Below are 13,934 nucleotides of genomic sequence, written 5' to 3'. Positions count from 1 at the left end.
TTCTTGCACATTCAAGCAGGAATGGAGAGTAAACAATAGCATAGACAAGCCAGGGCTCAGGAGAGAGCTGGGGACTAGAGATGTGAATTTGGGAGTCGCCGGTGTACAGATGCCGCCATGGCACTGAATGAGGTCGCCTAAGAAGTGAGTATAGGCGGAGAAGAGGCCCGAAGACCGAGCACAGCAATATTCAGAGGTGGGCGAGAGGAAGTAGAGCCAATGAGATGAGAGAGTGAGTTATCCCTAAAGCCTAGTGGAAAAATATTAAATAATTTTTTTCTTTATTAATACATATTGCTAAACGTTTGTTTGTCACTGTGACATATTACTTAAAAAAAAAAAAATCTGACCTGATGGTTAATTTTGTTAGTTCATACTGTGAAAGACCTAATTCAGGAGCTAGAAAACTGTCCCGTTTTTTAATTTTCAGTACTTTCAGATAACATCATGTCTCATGGTGGTAGAAATATAATTTTCCTAAATAGAACTTCTGACTCTTCGTGCCGTAGACCTTCTCTGACAGAGGACATTTGGTGATTGTTTTGTTTTCTTGAAGGCCTTCCTTTCTGGCTAAAAAGAGAAATCAAATAAGATAGTATCTAGTTAGCGGACACATTTAAGATGAGTGGATAATTGTTGATAATAATAATTTGGAAGTCAGATTTTTGTCTTCAGCAAACTTAAATTTAAAAATCCCAGTGACATTGTGAGTTATCTGTACTGTTCTTGTTCAACACTGCATATTTCAGATCGAAGCTGTAAGAAAGCATGTATGTTTCCAACTGACTATACCTTATTCTGAATTTTTCTGTATTTAATTCACATCTGAAACATAGTTCATTATTTTTTAAGTCTTTGATAAGTCATAGAATTTTAGAGCTAGAAAGAATTATCAACGTTTTCAGAAATATGGGTTTATCTGCCATTAAATTATCTATTTTACTCACATAAATTTTGATTGTTGAACAAGATAATCATGCAATTCTGTTTTACTGTAAACAGAAAATCAAAAAGACCAAAATAAAATTATTATTGTAAACTGATATAAAATGAGCAGGAAAGCATTTTCCTTATGTTCCTTTTAAAAGAAACTAGTATTCACTGATGATTAAATAGAGGTATATGCTAACAGTAGAAAACAAATTGAAGTACTTAGAATCATTAACCTATGAAATTTTCCTTCAAGGGAGAACATTCACATATGAAACCAGTGGTTCCTTCCTAATTTGGGAGCTCCTTAATAAACAGGATTCTTGTACCAAGTCACAGTATTCTACCAGTTCAGGTGACTGATTGAGTAGTGGAGATACTAGTGCTTTTGACTTCCTTCTCAAACACTTGCACAGATAGATGCTATGATATTAGTGTGGGTGACTATTTGAAACAAGTGTCTGGGTATGGGGAGAGTAGAAGTTAGAGAGCAGTCACTTATGTTTCGAAGCTTTGAGGCCCGCAGCTGCTTAGTTGTTCTTTCTACCAGTTTTTGCTACATACTAACACTAAAATACAGAGTCAGCCTCCCATGGTTCAGGGCCACTTACAGTTATAGAAAGAAGTAGAGAAGTCCATCCATATACCTCCATCTCTTTATAATATCCATCAGCAAAAGGAGGGAACACTTTTATATTTAAAAAAAGTTATTAGTTTGGGGGTGCCTGTGGCTCGGTTGCTTAGGTGTCTGACTCTTGATTTCGACTCAGGTCATGCTCTCAGGGTCATGAGATCGAGCTCTGACTCTTTGCCCCCCCCCACTCTCGCACATGCACTCTCTCTCAAAATAATAAATAAAATCTTTTTAAAAAGTTGTTAGTTTGTATAGCTATGAAAAAACTGGGTTTAGCCAAGCCCAAAACATTTTTTAATGGAAGCCAAAAATTTTAAATTTGTTATGCTTAATTAAAACTTTAGTTACAGTATTTTTCTTTTTCATTTTCTGAGCAAAATTGGCAATTTTAAAGCATAACTTATTGTTACAACATTATTTCCTCTGTGAATATAGCCAGGGACCTCAAACTTAACATTCCTAAGATTTACTAACAGCTAATAATCAATATACTAGAAGTGTGATCCTCTAGAATTTAAATATCATGTTATACATATTTCAGCATTTTTATGATCTGTATGAATTGTTCAATTTTTTTGCTGACTACTGTGCAACTATTGTCTTTTCGTGCTATTTCTGTCTTTTCATTTTTGTAAGCTTTATGCATGTTTGGTCATATAAAATTACTCCATTTGGGATGAACCTTGGATTGGAGTTATTTGGGAATTATTTAAAGAAAATCACCAAAACTAACACTCCAACAATCTTCCCTTCATCCTAACAATCTATTTATTTATTTATTTATTTTTTAAAAAGAGTTTATTTATTTATTTCAGAGAGAAAGACAGAGAGCATGAGCGGGGGGGGATGGGGGGAGCGGTTGCAGAGGGAGAGGGAGAAGCAAACCACATGTTTCAATGAATTAGGGTTGGTCCAGTGACTCTAACCCTTCCTGACACCAACATGTGGTTTGGGAAGAGAAAGGATGAAAGAACAGGGGATGAGGAACCTCTGACTCTTAGGGGCAACAGGATCACCACGGTATGAGACAGCAGCTAAGCTGCAATCAGCTGTGAGAGGTAAAAGTTACCTATGGAATTTTGGGATGATGGATCCATCTCCTGGGAAGTTGGCTCACTTGATGCATAAGAAAATGCAAAATAATAAGAAAAAGGAAAAATATGCAATCCTGTGGTTATTATAATCTGCAAGAGGTAAAATGAAAATAAGACTCATAAAACCTCATCTTCAATTCTCTGTTCTCTCACTTTAATTGTGTCCTCATTAGAACTTCACCAATGGGTTTTGGTACCATACTGCATGGGACTCTCATATCAAAAGGTCCTAGAAACTTCTCTATTCTGCCCCCTGACCCTTTTACTGACTCCGGTGCATAAGGCCTTGGGTCCCCAACAGAGTGTTGAGTCAAGAAACCCTGGCCCTTTCATCAGTCCATCTCTTGATTAAATTGGGGAACCAAAGCCCCAGGCAATTGAAGATGAGGTTTCTTTTTGCTATTTTGCCATGTAGCTTTCCAAATTCCTCCAAACTAGGATGAATAAAGCAGATTTATTTAAAGGCCTTCAATGTTGGGGGACCAACAGGGATTCCCATTGGTTCATCCAACCTCTATTTTTTTTTACCCCATCAATGTTTGCTTTATTCATCCCATTTCTTAGATTTTCACCTTGCTGGGATGAGGACCTTGATGCGTCTGTCTATCTCTAATTATTTTAGCCTTTTTCATGATTTCTTTTAGCATAACTTTTTCCTTGGGAAATGGCTCTGAGGATAGTCGCTTTACCTTAGGCTGACCAGAATCAGGATCTTCTCCAACATATTCTTTCAGTGGGAGCCTTGGGACTAGAGGCTATAATTGGGACTGTCCAAAATCTGTATTTGGCACATCTCTTATTTTCATTTTAGAATTTAATTCTAAATTTAGAATTATACTTTTATTATAAAGGATACACATAGGGTGAGGCCTGGGAAGGAACACAGAACTTCTGTGCCCTCTCATGAAATCAGGGCACTTCATCCTCCCAGTGTATCAGTATGTTCACCAATGAGGAAGCAACACTGAGTTTTTGTAGGATTTTTATTACATGGGCATGACTAATTAAATTATTGGCCACATAATTGAACTCAGTTTCCAATCCCCCAACCTCCCTATCCCCAGAGGTCAGGGAACTGAATACGCTTGGGCTTTCTGATGACCATCTCCCATTCTGAAGCTATCTAGGGGCCCACCAAGATTCTCCCCACTAGTATAACTAAGACACTCCGAATCACTCAGGAAATTCCAAGGGTTGTTGAAGGTCCCTGCCAGGAACCCAGGACAAAAACCAGACAAATTTCTAATTATACCACGGGGAACTGTGTACTGACCCCAGGGAACGAAACAGTACATAACACATAGCCTGGTACACACTTGACACATTTTTCTTTTGTGAAATATGATTGTCTGATATTATGTTCAAGAAAATCAGACTTGTGAAAATTATAAATTACATCTAGATTTGGACTTGCCATTGTAGATCTTATGGAGGAGTGAAGCCATACCTATTAATAACTATTCTAATTAAGGAATATGTTTTAGGAAGAAGTATTCAGTTCCACTGTTTTTTAAGAAATAGGACCCATTAGTAAGTAGGAATTTGATGCTGTTGCTCTTCTATGCTGATGGATTCTCCGTGGTCCAAAGGGTTAAATAATTTCTCATCAGGACATGATAATTCATTGAAGTTTACCAATAAAAATTCTAATATAATATATTAACTAATGCTTTACTTTTTTTCAAGTAATCTACCTTTTTGAGGCATCAACTGGAAAACCATTAGATGATGGGAAGTTTCTTTCTCATAAGGTAATGGACATTAGCTACTTCTAATGTAAATAGCCACTATTTATTTGCTACCTTTTTAAAATTAATGGTTTCATTTTTTAAGGCAAAAAACAGAAATTAGTTTAGTTTTTTTAATGGTTATCTGCAATAATTGCCTCAATCCTCTATTTTTATTTTATTTTTTTAAGTTTTAATTTATTTATTCATTTTAAGTAATCTCTATAACCCAGCATGGGGCTTGAACTCATGACCCCAAGATCAAGAGTCGCATGCTCTTCTGAATGAGCCAGAAGGCACCCTTAGAAATTAGTTTTATATTTAAACCACTGTGCATTCTACATATAGTATTTTGTGTAAAAATGTCAGAGGACTAAGCACTAGTAAGCTCTGTAATGGATAGCTATATATACCAATTAATTGGATAAAACAATCGGACTTACATGTCTTTATCCAGGCTGTTCACTGCTTTTCAATGAAATGTTCTATCTTGATTAAACTTTTAGCACCTGTCGGTAAATAAAAAAGTTTTGTATTTCTGAATATCTTGCAGTTTTCCCATTGACCTGTCCTTAGCCTGCATTTTCTTTAGGTTTTAACACTGTAGTTAAACTGAAAAAAAAAATGCTAAAGAAGTACAGAAAGATCTTGAAGTTGCTTATTGGTTTCTGATTTTTAACATTAAAATAAACAAAGAAGCACATTTTATTTAGTCTGGTAAGAGATATATTCAGGTCTAGATATGTTTTTAACTTTATTGTTCAATGCCACTAGTGAAGCGTTACTCTATATTTTATTTTCTTCTTTTTGTAATTATTAGTTTGAATTTGAATAACAAATACATTCATAACGTTCAGAAAGGAAAAACCATAAAAAAGTATAGAGGGAAAAAATCTCCCTACTGCACCTGTTTCTTATCAGTACAGTTCTGTTCCACCAAAGAAGTAACTACCATTATTAAACTCCTTTTTCCTTCCAGAGATTTTTTAGTGCATATATGTAAGCAAAACTGATATATGTTCTTTCCCCCTCTTTTACAAAAATGTAACATACAACTCTCTATGTTGCTTTTTTCACATAAACTATTCCTGGAGATCTTTCTACATCAGTACATAAAGTGCTTTCCCAATTCTTTCCCCCCACCATACAGTAGAACATCTTATGAGTGTATCCGAATTTATTTAACCTGTGCCCAAATGGTGGGCATTTAAGGTACTATTGTAATACCTTCAAAAACAAAACAAATCCTAGCAAGTCTAAGAAAAAAAAAAGTTCTAGCAAGCCTTAAGACAATAAGCAGTAAATAAATCCCTCTGGACTGAGTTGAAATGAATCCACACTGAACCATTTCCAAGTTATAAGGAAAGTCATTTCCTTATAGTATAGGTAGTATAATAGTGTAGTGGATTAATGCAGTATGCCAGAAATACTTTGTTATGTGGACAGGACACTAATCTTAAAGTCAGAAATCTGGACTTTAGGGATGCCTGCGTGGCTCAGTCGATTAAGCATCTGCCTTTGGCTCAGGTCATGATCCCAGGATCCTAGGCTCGAGTCCCACATTGCATTGGGCTCCTTGTTCAGAGGGGAGCCTGCTTCTCCCTCTCCCTCAGCCTCTCCCCCCTGCTCATTCTCTCTCTCTCTCTCTCTGTCTCTCAAATAAATAAATAAAATCTTAAAAAAAAAAAAAGGATCTGGACTTTAAATTCTAGATATGCTCATTACCAGTTTTTCTGAGCAAAATCACTTAATGGCTATGCATCTCAGTCTTCTTGTCTATAAGTAAGTATAGTAATGCTTACTTTACAAGGTAAAGTATCTTGTACCTTGTATAGTATAGTACCTTGTATCTACAATACGAGGTAGTTTCCTGTTTCAGAGGAAATGAATGTGAAAGAATGTATAAAATTTAAAACTCCAAAAACATAAGATATTTTCATAAATCTACTCTTACAAATCTTTAAAATATAGGCTTTCTACTTAGAGTAAATTTTGTTATGGAACATATTAATTCAAGTAGACCTCTTTTGTGATGTTCAGACTTGCCTCACCCTTTCACTCTGTCTACTAAAGGTAGCACAGTAGGACAGATAGAAATGTTGCTCAGCTTGGGCCACCTGGGTGGCTCAGTTGGTTGAGCCAAGCATCTGACTTGATTTTGACTCAAGTCATGATCTCATGGGTCGTAGGATCAAGCCCCTCCTCCGCATTGAACTGAGTTGGGCTCCAAGCTAAACGGGGGGTCTGCCTGATGATTCTCTCCCATCCCCCCTTCCCCACAGGTGCACACACTCTCTCTCTCAAATAAATAAATAAATCTTAAAAGAAAAAGAAATGTTTCCCAGCTTACAGAGTTTCAAAAAAGTATACATTATTTATAGTGTTTTAAGGGCATCCTTCCCTTGTAAATTAAAAAAAAAGTAACTGTGCTTTAGCTTTTGAATTATATCAGTAGTTTAAAATTACTTAACAGGGGCGTCTGGGTAGCTCAGTCGTTAAGTGTCTGCCATCGGCTCAGGGCGGGATTTCGGCGTTATGGGATCGAGCCCTGCATCAAGCTCCTCCGCTGGGAGCCTGCTTCTCCCCTCCCACTCCCTCTCTTGCTGGCTGTCTCTCTCTCTGTCAAATAAATAAATAAATCTTTAAAAAAAAAATAAATTACAAAAAATAAAATTAGTTAACAGGGACATTTTATTGTAAGTAGGGAGTGATATTTAATTGATCTTTAAATAAACAAATGTTCTTGTAATTAAATAATTTAAATGATCTGATGTCAAGCACTAAAACTAATCCAGTATTTTCATTTTTCTAAATTTTAGAATGAAATTTTGGAAATTGCTCTGGATCAAAAGGGACTTACCAATAATAGAAAAATTGCCTTCATTGATAAGAATAGAGATCTCTATATCACTTCAGTGAAACGATTTGGGAAGGAAGAACAAATTATCAAACTTGGTAAAATAATTATACATTTAAAATTGATTACTTTGAATTTTCTTAGATTTACTTTGTCATATTTATACTAAATAGCATACTTGCTTGAATTAATCTGTGAATAATGCTTTGGTCTTATAACCCTTAACTACTTGACGCCACTTAAATAGCAAGTCTTTAACTGTTACAGCTACACTAGCATTGGAAGAAAGACTTACAAATTAACACATAATGGTTCTAGGTAAAATACTCAAATATTTTCATACATTTTTAAATGAGTTTTTGCACATATTTTCACCATTATACGATCAGAAAATAGAGTCATACCTACCAGAAATTAGAAGGGGCTTGTATGTCAGTTGATTTTTAAAGTATTTTTAATACTTATTATAGTGGAACTAATAGTACATTAACATTCTTTTTAAAATAAGGAACAATGGTGCATACTTTGGCATGGAGTGACACATGTAATATCCTTTGTGGACTTCAAGATACTCGATTTACAGTGTGGTATTACCCCAATACGGTTTATGTGGACAGAGACATTTTGCCTAAAACATTATATGAAAGGGATGCAAGGTAACATTTTACTACTGGAATTGTTTGTTGTGATAAGTAACTCTTAAGTGTCATGTTTTTGCCTCTAATTCCAATCCTGCAAGGTACCTTTCACTCAACTCAGTCAACGAAATTGCTCAGCTAAAGCTAGCTTAGTAAGATTTAAGTGTTGGGGTCAGGTTGAAAGTGTTGTATAATACTATTATATTTATTTGTTCCTTCTATGAATATAATTTTCCATATATAAATATAATTTTCAAGCCTAGTATTGTTTAATTTAACTCAGGCAGTTTTTTTCAATGTGGTTTAGTGATTTTAATATGGACATTTTTAAGATTTTTCAGTGAAATACAACATGTGTCAACCTTTATTCTTTCTTAGATTATCATAACTTATTAATTATAATCGTACAGGACTGTATGTATCTCCAGAATTTAATTTTTAAATTAATATTAAAGATAGAAAAAATATATAAGATTACTGAAGAGTTTTTTAAATTTTACAGGCTTCAGAAAATACATACATAGTTCTAAATTCTCTAAGAAATAACAAGATCTCTCACTCTTGACAAAATAAGAATACAAAGGTTCTTAGCTCCAAACCTTAGCTTAACTTTCAAATCTATTTTGAGTTCATTTTAATATTCAATTCATAACTTAAGCAAAACCAGAGAGGCATCATTTTAAAAGTATTTAAACTAATGAAGAGAAGTTAATCTCTTAAAGTTCACCTCCTTTTATTATGAGAAAATAATCTTGGAAACATCTTCATTTTTTATTGGTTTATACTTTCAAACGTGAACGCTGAGTTTTTTAATCATTTGTATAATTTACCTTAAGACTTAGCGGAAAAAAGGTTATTTCAAATGCTTTTAGGCATAGCTCTCAAATATGTAATAATTTTGGCACATTAAACTTATATTTTGCTCCAAGTGTATGGCAAGTTGGATTTGAATGTTTATTTAAATATATGCATTCTCCCTGGAGTTAACTTTTTTGGGGGTGAATTTTGGAGATTTGAAGTATTGATATCTGTGTCAAGTGTCAACTCCCCAAATTTAGTATCTTGAAAGATTTTGCTCAGAACATAAATTATAATTTGCTTTTTTCCAACAGTGAATTTAGTAAAAATCCCCATATTGTGAGTTTTGTTGGGAATCAAGTAACTATAAGAAGAGCTGATGGCTCACTGGTTCACATCAGCATATCACCATATCCTGCTATTCTCCATGAATATGTAAGCAGTTCAAAATGGGAAGATGCTGTAAGACTTTGTCGCTTTGTTAAGGTACTTCACGTTTTAGATCTCTAATTGTGTATATATCATGTATCAGTTTACACATATCTTTGTGCAAGATAAGAAATGGTAACAGCTAAGGGCTGGAAAAATTGCAAATGAGATCATGTCTCTTTTTGATAAGTGAAGGCATAAGCAATACAAGGGGATAGATATTGCTGTATGATTTATTTTTGAAGAAGCTATAATTTAAATGAGTAATTTCTCTATACTGGCACATGTAAAAATCTTCCCTGGAACTTTTGCTAAAAAGTCAGATTCCCAAGTTTTACCCCCACAGAGATTCTAATTTATTCAATCTGGGATGAAGCCTGGGCATATCTTTTAAATTCCTCAGATGGTTTGTACACCTAAGGTTAAGAACCTCTACTTTAGATCAGCATTTCCTAGCTTGGTTGAATCCAGTTTTTTCCAAGCATATTTGACCACAGAACTTTTTAATTTTACATGGCTTAGCGGCCCTTAGAATACACTTTTAAAATGACTTTTAGATGCTTTCCCTTACAATGAGTTGTTGATGGAAATCTGCGATAATAGCATTGTCTGGGAACCTCACTATTTCTCTGGTTCCTTATAAGTTACATTCTTTGACCTCATCAAAAAGACTGGAGGGTTTATAACCTTTAATTATCTTAAAAGTATGTCAGAAGTTCACAAATAAATCTTTGATAATTAGAAATGAAAATTTGCAAGAAATTTTATTCAAAAGAAGTTCTTTGTATGTTATTAATATATTTCAACAAAATAGTAGACATGACTATGGACATGAAATTTCCATGTCATTAATTAAATAAATTAGTAGTTTTTTCAGTGCCGTGCTCAGCAATGTTTAATTTTTTCATTAAAATGTAACTTCTAAGTATTTTAAATCACTGCTTGTTTTAAGGCAGTTCTGCTCGTAGTTGAAATAATTGCTGTCCTATTTCACTTAGGAGCAGACCATGTGGGCTTGCCTCGCTGCTATGGCAGTTGCTAACAGAGAAATGACCACTGCAGAAATAGCCTACGCGGCAATTGGTGAAGTAAATAACGTTTACTTATCTCTCTGTTTGTGGTTTTTCTTAACATAATTTGTTACATTGCTGTCACTTTTATATATTTTTTCCTTTTTTTAGATTGATAAGGTTCAGTACATCAATTCTATAAAAGATCTTCCATCTAAAGAATCAAAAATGGCTCACATATTAATGTTCAGTGGGAACATACAGGAGGCTGAAATACTACTTCTTCAGGCTGGCCTTGTTTATCAAGCAATCCAGATCAATATTAATCTCTATAACTGGGAAAGGTAATAAAAATGTTTTTCATCAATTCTAGAACCCAACTGATCTTAATGTTTTCTCCTATCTGTGACTTGGTAAATTACATTTTCCGCTGTATTTAATAGTTTCCTAACATCACAGAATTTATTCACATTTCTATTTGTGAGGAGTTTGCCATTGAAGATTTATGCCTTCTCTAAACTTGTGATTGATTAGAAGTTGAAGTATGAAGGAAGAAGAAAAGAGAGTCTAGGATGTCTCCTGAATTCCTGATTTCAATAACTGGATAGATGATGGTACTATTAGCAGATTTGGAAGGGAATATAGTGAATTCAGTGTTAAGCATGTTGGATTTGAAATATTTGTGAAGAGATAGATATGTGATAATAGTTGATTAATGAGCCTGGGGCTCGTGAGAAAGATTTGAACTGGGGATGTAGATTTGGGAGTCATCAGCAAATGGATGGCAATTAAAGCCAGAAGAATGGACATAATTGCTTGGGAAATGTGTGGAGTGAGAAGACATCAACTACATTTGGGTGGGTGAAAGAAGAGAAATCTGCTGAAAGATTGGGATGAAGCAGTCAGACCGGCAGAGAGAAGTAGAGCCATGAGGGATTTGTGATGCTAAGGAAGAAAGACCATAGGATTTGAAATGAGGAGTGGTCAGTAGTAGCCTTCTCCTCTGCATTAGGCTTTGTCACATTGCTTTCTGAAACAGAGTGGCATGCTGCTCTTCTCTATGACATATTAGGTTTCTCCCCTCCTTCCCTCAGGCATGTGTCTCTCGGTGAAAAAGGCTATGGGGCTGACATACACCTGAAGTTCCTATGTTATAAAATTGGCATGCTAATATTTCCTTCCAGGTTTGAAATGTCTTTCATCATCTTTGTCTCTCTCCACCCCTACCCTACCATTTTTTTAAAAAGCAGATCCCAGTCATCAGATCACTTTTTCTGTAAATATTTCAGTATGTATCCCAAGGTTTTTAAAAATCTATTTATTTACCACACAGTACTAGCCACAAATGGTCACACTTCAAAGAGTTAGCAATCATTCTATTCAGTGTTCTTGTTTCTCTGATTGTCTCGTAAATGTCTTGTTTTGTTTTATGGTTTGTTTGATTCAGGATCCAGAAAAGTTCTGTACATTATGATTGGTTGATATGTTCTTAAGTTTCCTTTAACCTATAGGTTTTCCTCTTATGTGTCTTGTAATTTTCCCACCGCAGAAAGTGGGCCAATAAAGTTTCCCATAGTCTGGATTTTGTTGATTACATCGTTGTGGTGTCATTTGACATGTTCCTTTGCCCCTTGAATTAGCCATAAATTGGTGTTGAATCTAGAAACTTGATTAGGTTTAGGTTTAACTTTTTTTTTCTTTTGGTAAGGCTCAGTGAGAGGTGGTGTTCAGTACATTTTCACAGTGACTGATTGCCTGTCTCTTTCTGATATTAGCAGTCCTTGATGATCATTGCCCAGCTCCCTTAATTAATTAGAATTCTAGGAAGATGGAATTTAAGTATTGGATGAAAAATATATTACAGTGCTTTTAAGATCCCTGAATTTCTGTATTGGTTTAAGTCCTCTAGAAGGGAACAGATTTCATTTTGTTAGTATGTGTTACTCCATTTGAGAAGCACAGTCTTGCTGGCTTGTGGTTCTGTCACTCATACTTGAATTTGAAAATTACCTGCCACCTAATAAGTTACAGCCCTTGAAGAGTTGTGGGTAAGCAAGCCATCTGTTTGATGTTCACCTTGGACATTTGGTGGTAGTCTGTTCTCAAAAATTGAAGTTAAGAGAGGTAATTTATGTAAGTATTAAGAAAAAATAATTTCTCCACTTCTGCCAGTTATGTAAAGTGATTTTGCTTCATTCAAGTTATATAAAAGATCATATTTTGAAGTTATAAAATCTTTTTATATAACTTCCTTCTATTTAAAATCAGAGAGGGTACATGGATTTATTCCAGGCCCATAATCTAATGTCACATTTGTTTGGTTGCCAAATAACCGTTTTAAAGCTAGAGACATGCTGTTCCCATAACCCTTATATAATTTGGAGTGAATTCCCTCCTCTGTGTGATAAAGAAACCTTTTTTTACCCAGTGTATGCTTTTAGAGAACATTTAAAATAGCACATAGACTTTGAATGTTTACCTTCAGCTATTGCTCTTCAATCAGATAATAGATACATATTTTATAATAATAATGACTATCATCTAGATAATACTTAGCATCTAGTATCTAAATGCAGTATTAGACATCATAGTCTATCCGTTCTACATAATTAAATGTACTGATGTTCCATAGCAAATTATCTTTTTGGAGATAATTTTCTTTTTGAAAAGTCCCAACCCAAAATAGATGCTTACATATTCCGTACTTGGAATACTTCTGGTTTTGCACAACAAGAACTCCTTCCCCAATTATGTTCAGTCATAAAAAAAAAAACGGGAAATGACGTATTTCAGGTGCCAAAGGGCTGGTCCACCAGAGTCTCCAGTCTCACATCTACACTGGAGTCAGAGCCTTGGGGATCTATAGAGGGTAATATGGGAGAGGATTAGAAGGATTAAAGCACCTTTACTTCTATTTCTCATTTTTTGACTCTGTGAATGGATTTTTGCCTTCTTGCATTTCACTTTTGTTCCTCTATGTTGCAGTACTTCTACATTCTTTTCTGTGTATCCTCTTTTTCTCTGAAAGACTTAAAGTCACAGAGGAATGAGGGAACTTTGTGAGGAGTTTGTGGTGGGTAGCAAATACTGATCCTTGGAGTCGGCCATATGGTTTATGTAAATATGTTTATAAGAAATCATTTTGCTGAATTTTGGTATTATCATTTGTATTACACATGACATATTCATAATTTTTATATTGTCTTTAATATTTCTCTCAATTGTCTACCAGTTGTCAAGTAATGCACATGGCATATCTAAAATACGTTTTAAAGTGACTATTTAGGTCAAACCAAAGCAGGCTAAGAATGAAACAGATTTTCCTACTGAAGGGTCACATATTGCAAAAAATCTAGTCAGTAGTCAGTATTGCCTAAAAGAACAGATTTACAATAGTTGGCTCTGATAAATAAATCATGACTGGCCTATTCAGAGTCATATGACGTATTAGAAAGCCAGGGAACTTGAAAAAGAATGTGCTTTAACATCATACTTAAAAACAAGATTACAGTGAACCATGTAAGAGAGCTATACTGTACAGGATTGTTTCTGACTCAGCTAATATGAGTTATGCAGAAGATCATGGGCTGAGATGCTGTCCAAACCTACAGACACAAATAGGCCAACAACTGAGGACTTATCTTTTCATTTCCCTCAAAATTATCAATATATAGATTTTATGTCTTTGCTGTTGTACCACTGATTTCAGCAATTTAGTTCTTGCCTGCTATTTCAATAAAATACTATCTTAAAAAAAACTTAGTTATATTGATACATATTAATTGGATTATAAGATTTAAATGACTATTCACTTGTT

General features: G+C 34.6%; 1 protein-coding gene across 2 annotated transcripts in view; it reads left to right on the top strand.

Moving 5' to 3' along the window:
- IFT80 (intraflagellar transport 80) overlaps positions 1-13,934 on the top strand; it is a 116,773-nt gene that overhangs the window by 91,763 nt on the left and 11,076 nt on the right. For both annotated transcript variants that reach the window (XM_087870318.1, XM_087870319.1), the window contains 6 exons: positions 4,345-4,409; positions 7,205-7,340; positions 7,751-7,898; positions 8,993-9,164; positions 10,106-10,195; positions 10,289-10,461. In XM_087870318.1, coding sequence (XP_087726444.1) covers positions 4,345-4,409; positions 7,205-7,340; positions 7,751-7,898; positions 8,993-9,164; positions 10,106-10,195; positions 10,289-10,461 — 784 coding nt within the window. The remainder of the gene's footprint in view (positions 1-4,344; positions 4,410-7,204; positions 7,341-7,750; positions 7,899-8,992; positions 9,165-10,105; positions 10,196-10,288; positions 10,462-13,934) is intronic.

Source organism: Ursus americanus, chromosome 20 (assembly GCF_024610735.1).
Source record: "Ursus americanus isolate L20-20 chromosome 20, mUrsAme1.1.p, whole genome shotgun sequence".
Classification (NCBI taxonomy): Eukaryota; Metazoa; Chordata; class Mammalia; order Carnivora; family Ursidae; genus Ursus; species Ursus americanus.
This window is presented reverse-complemented; position numbering and strand designations above follow the sequence as displayed.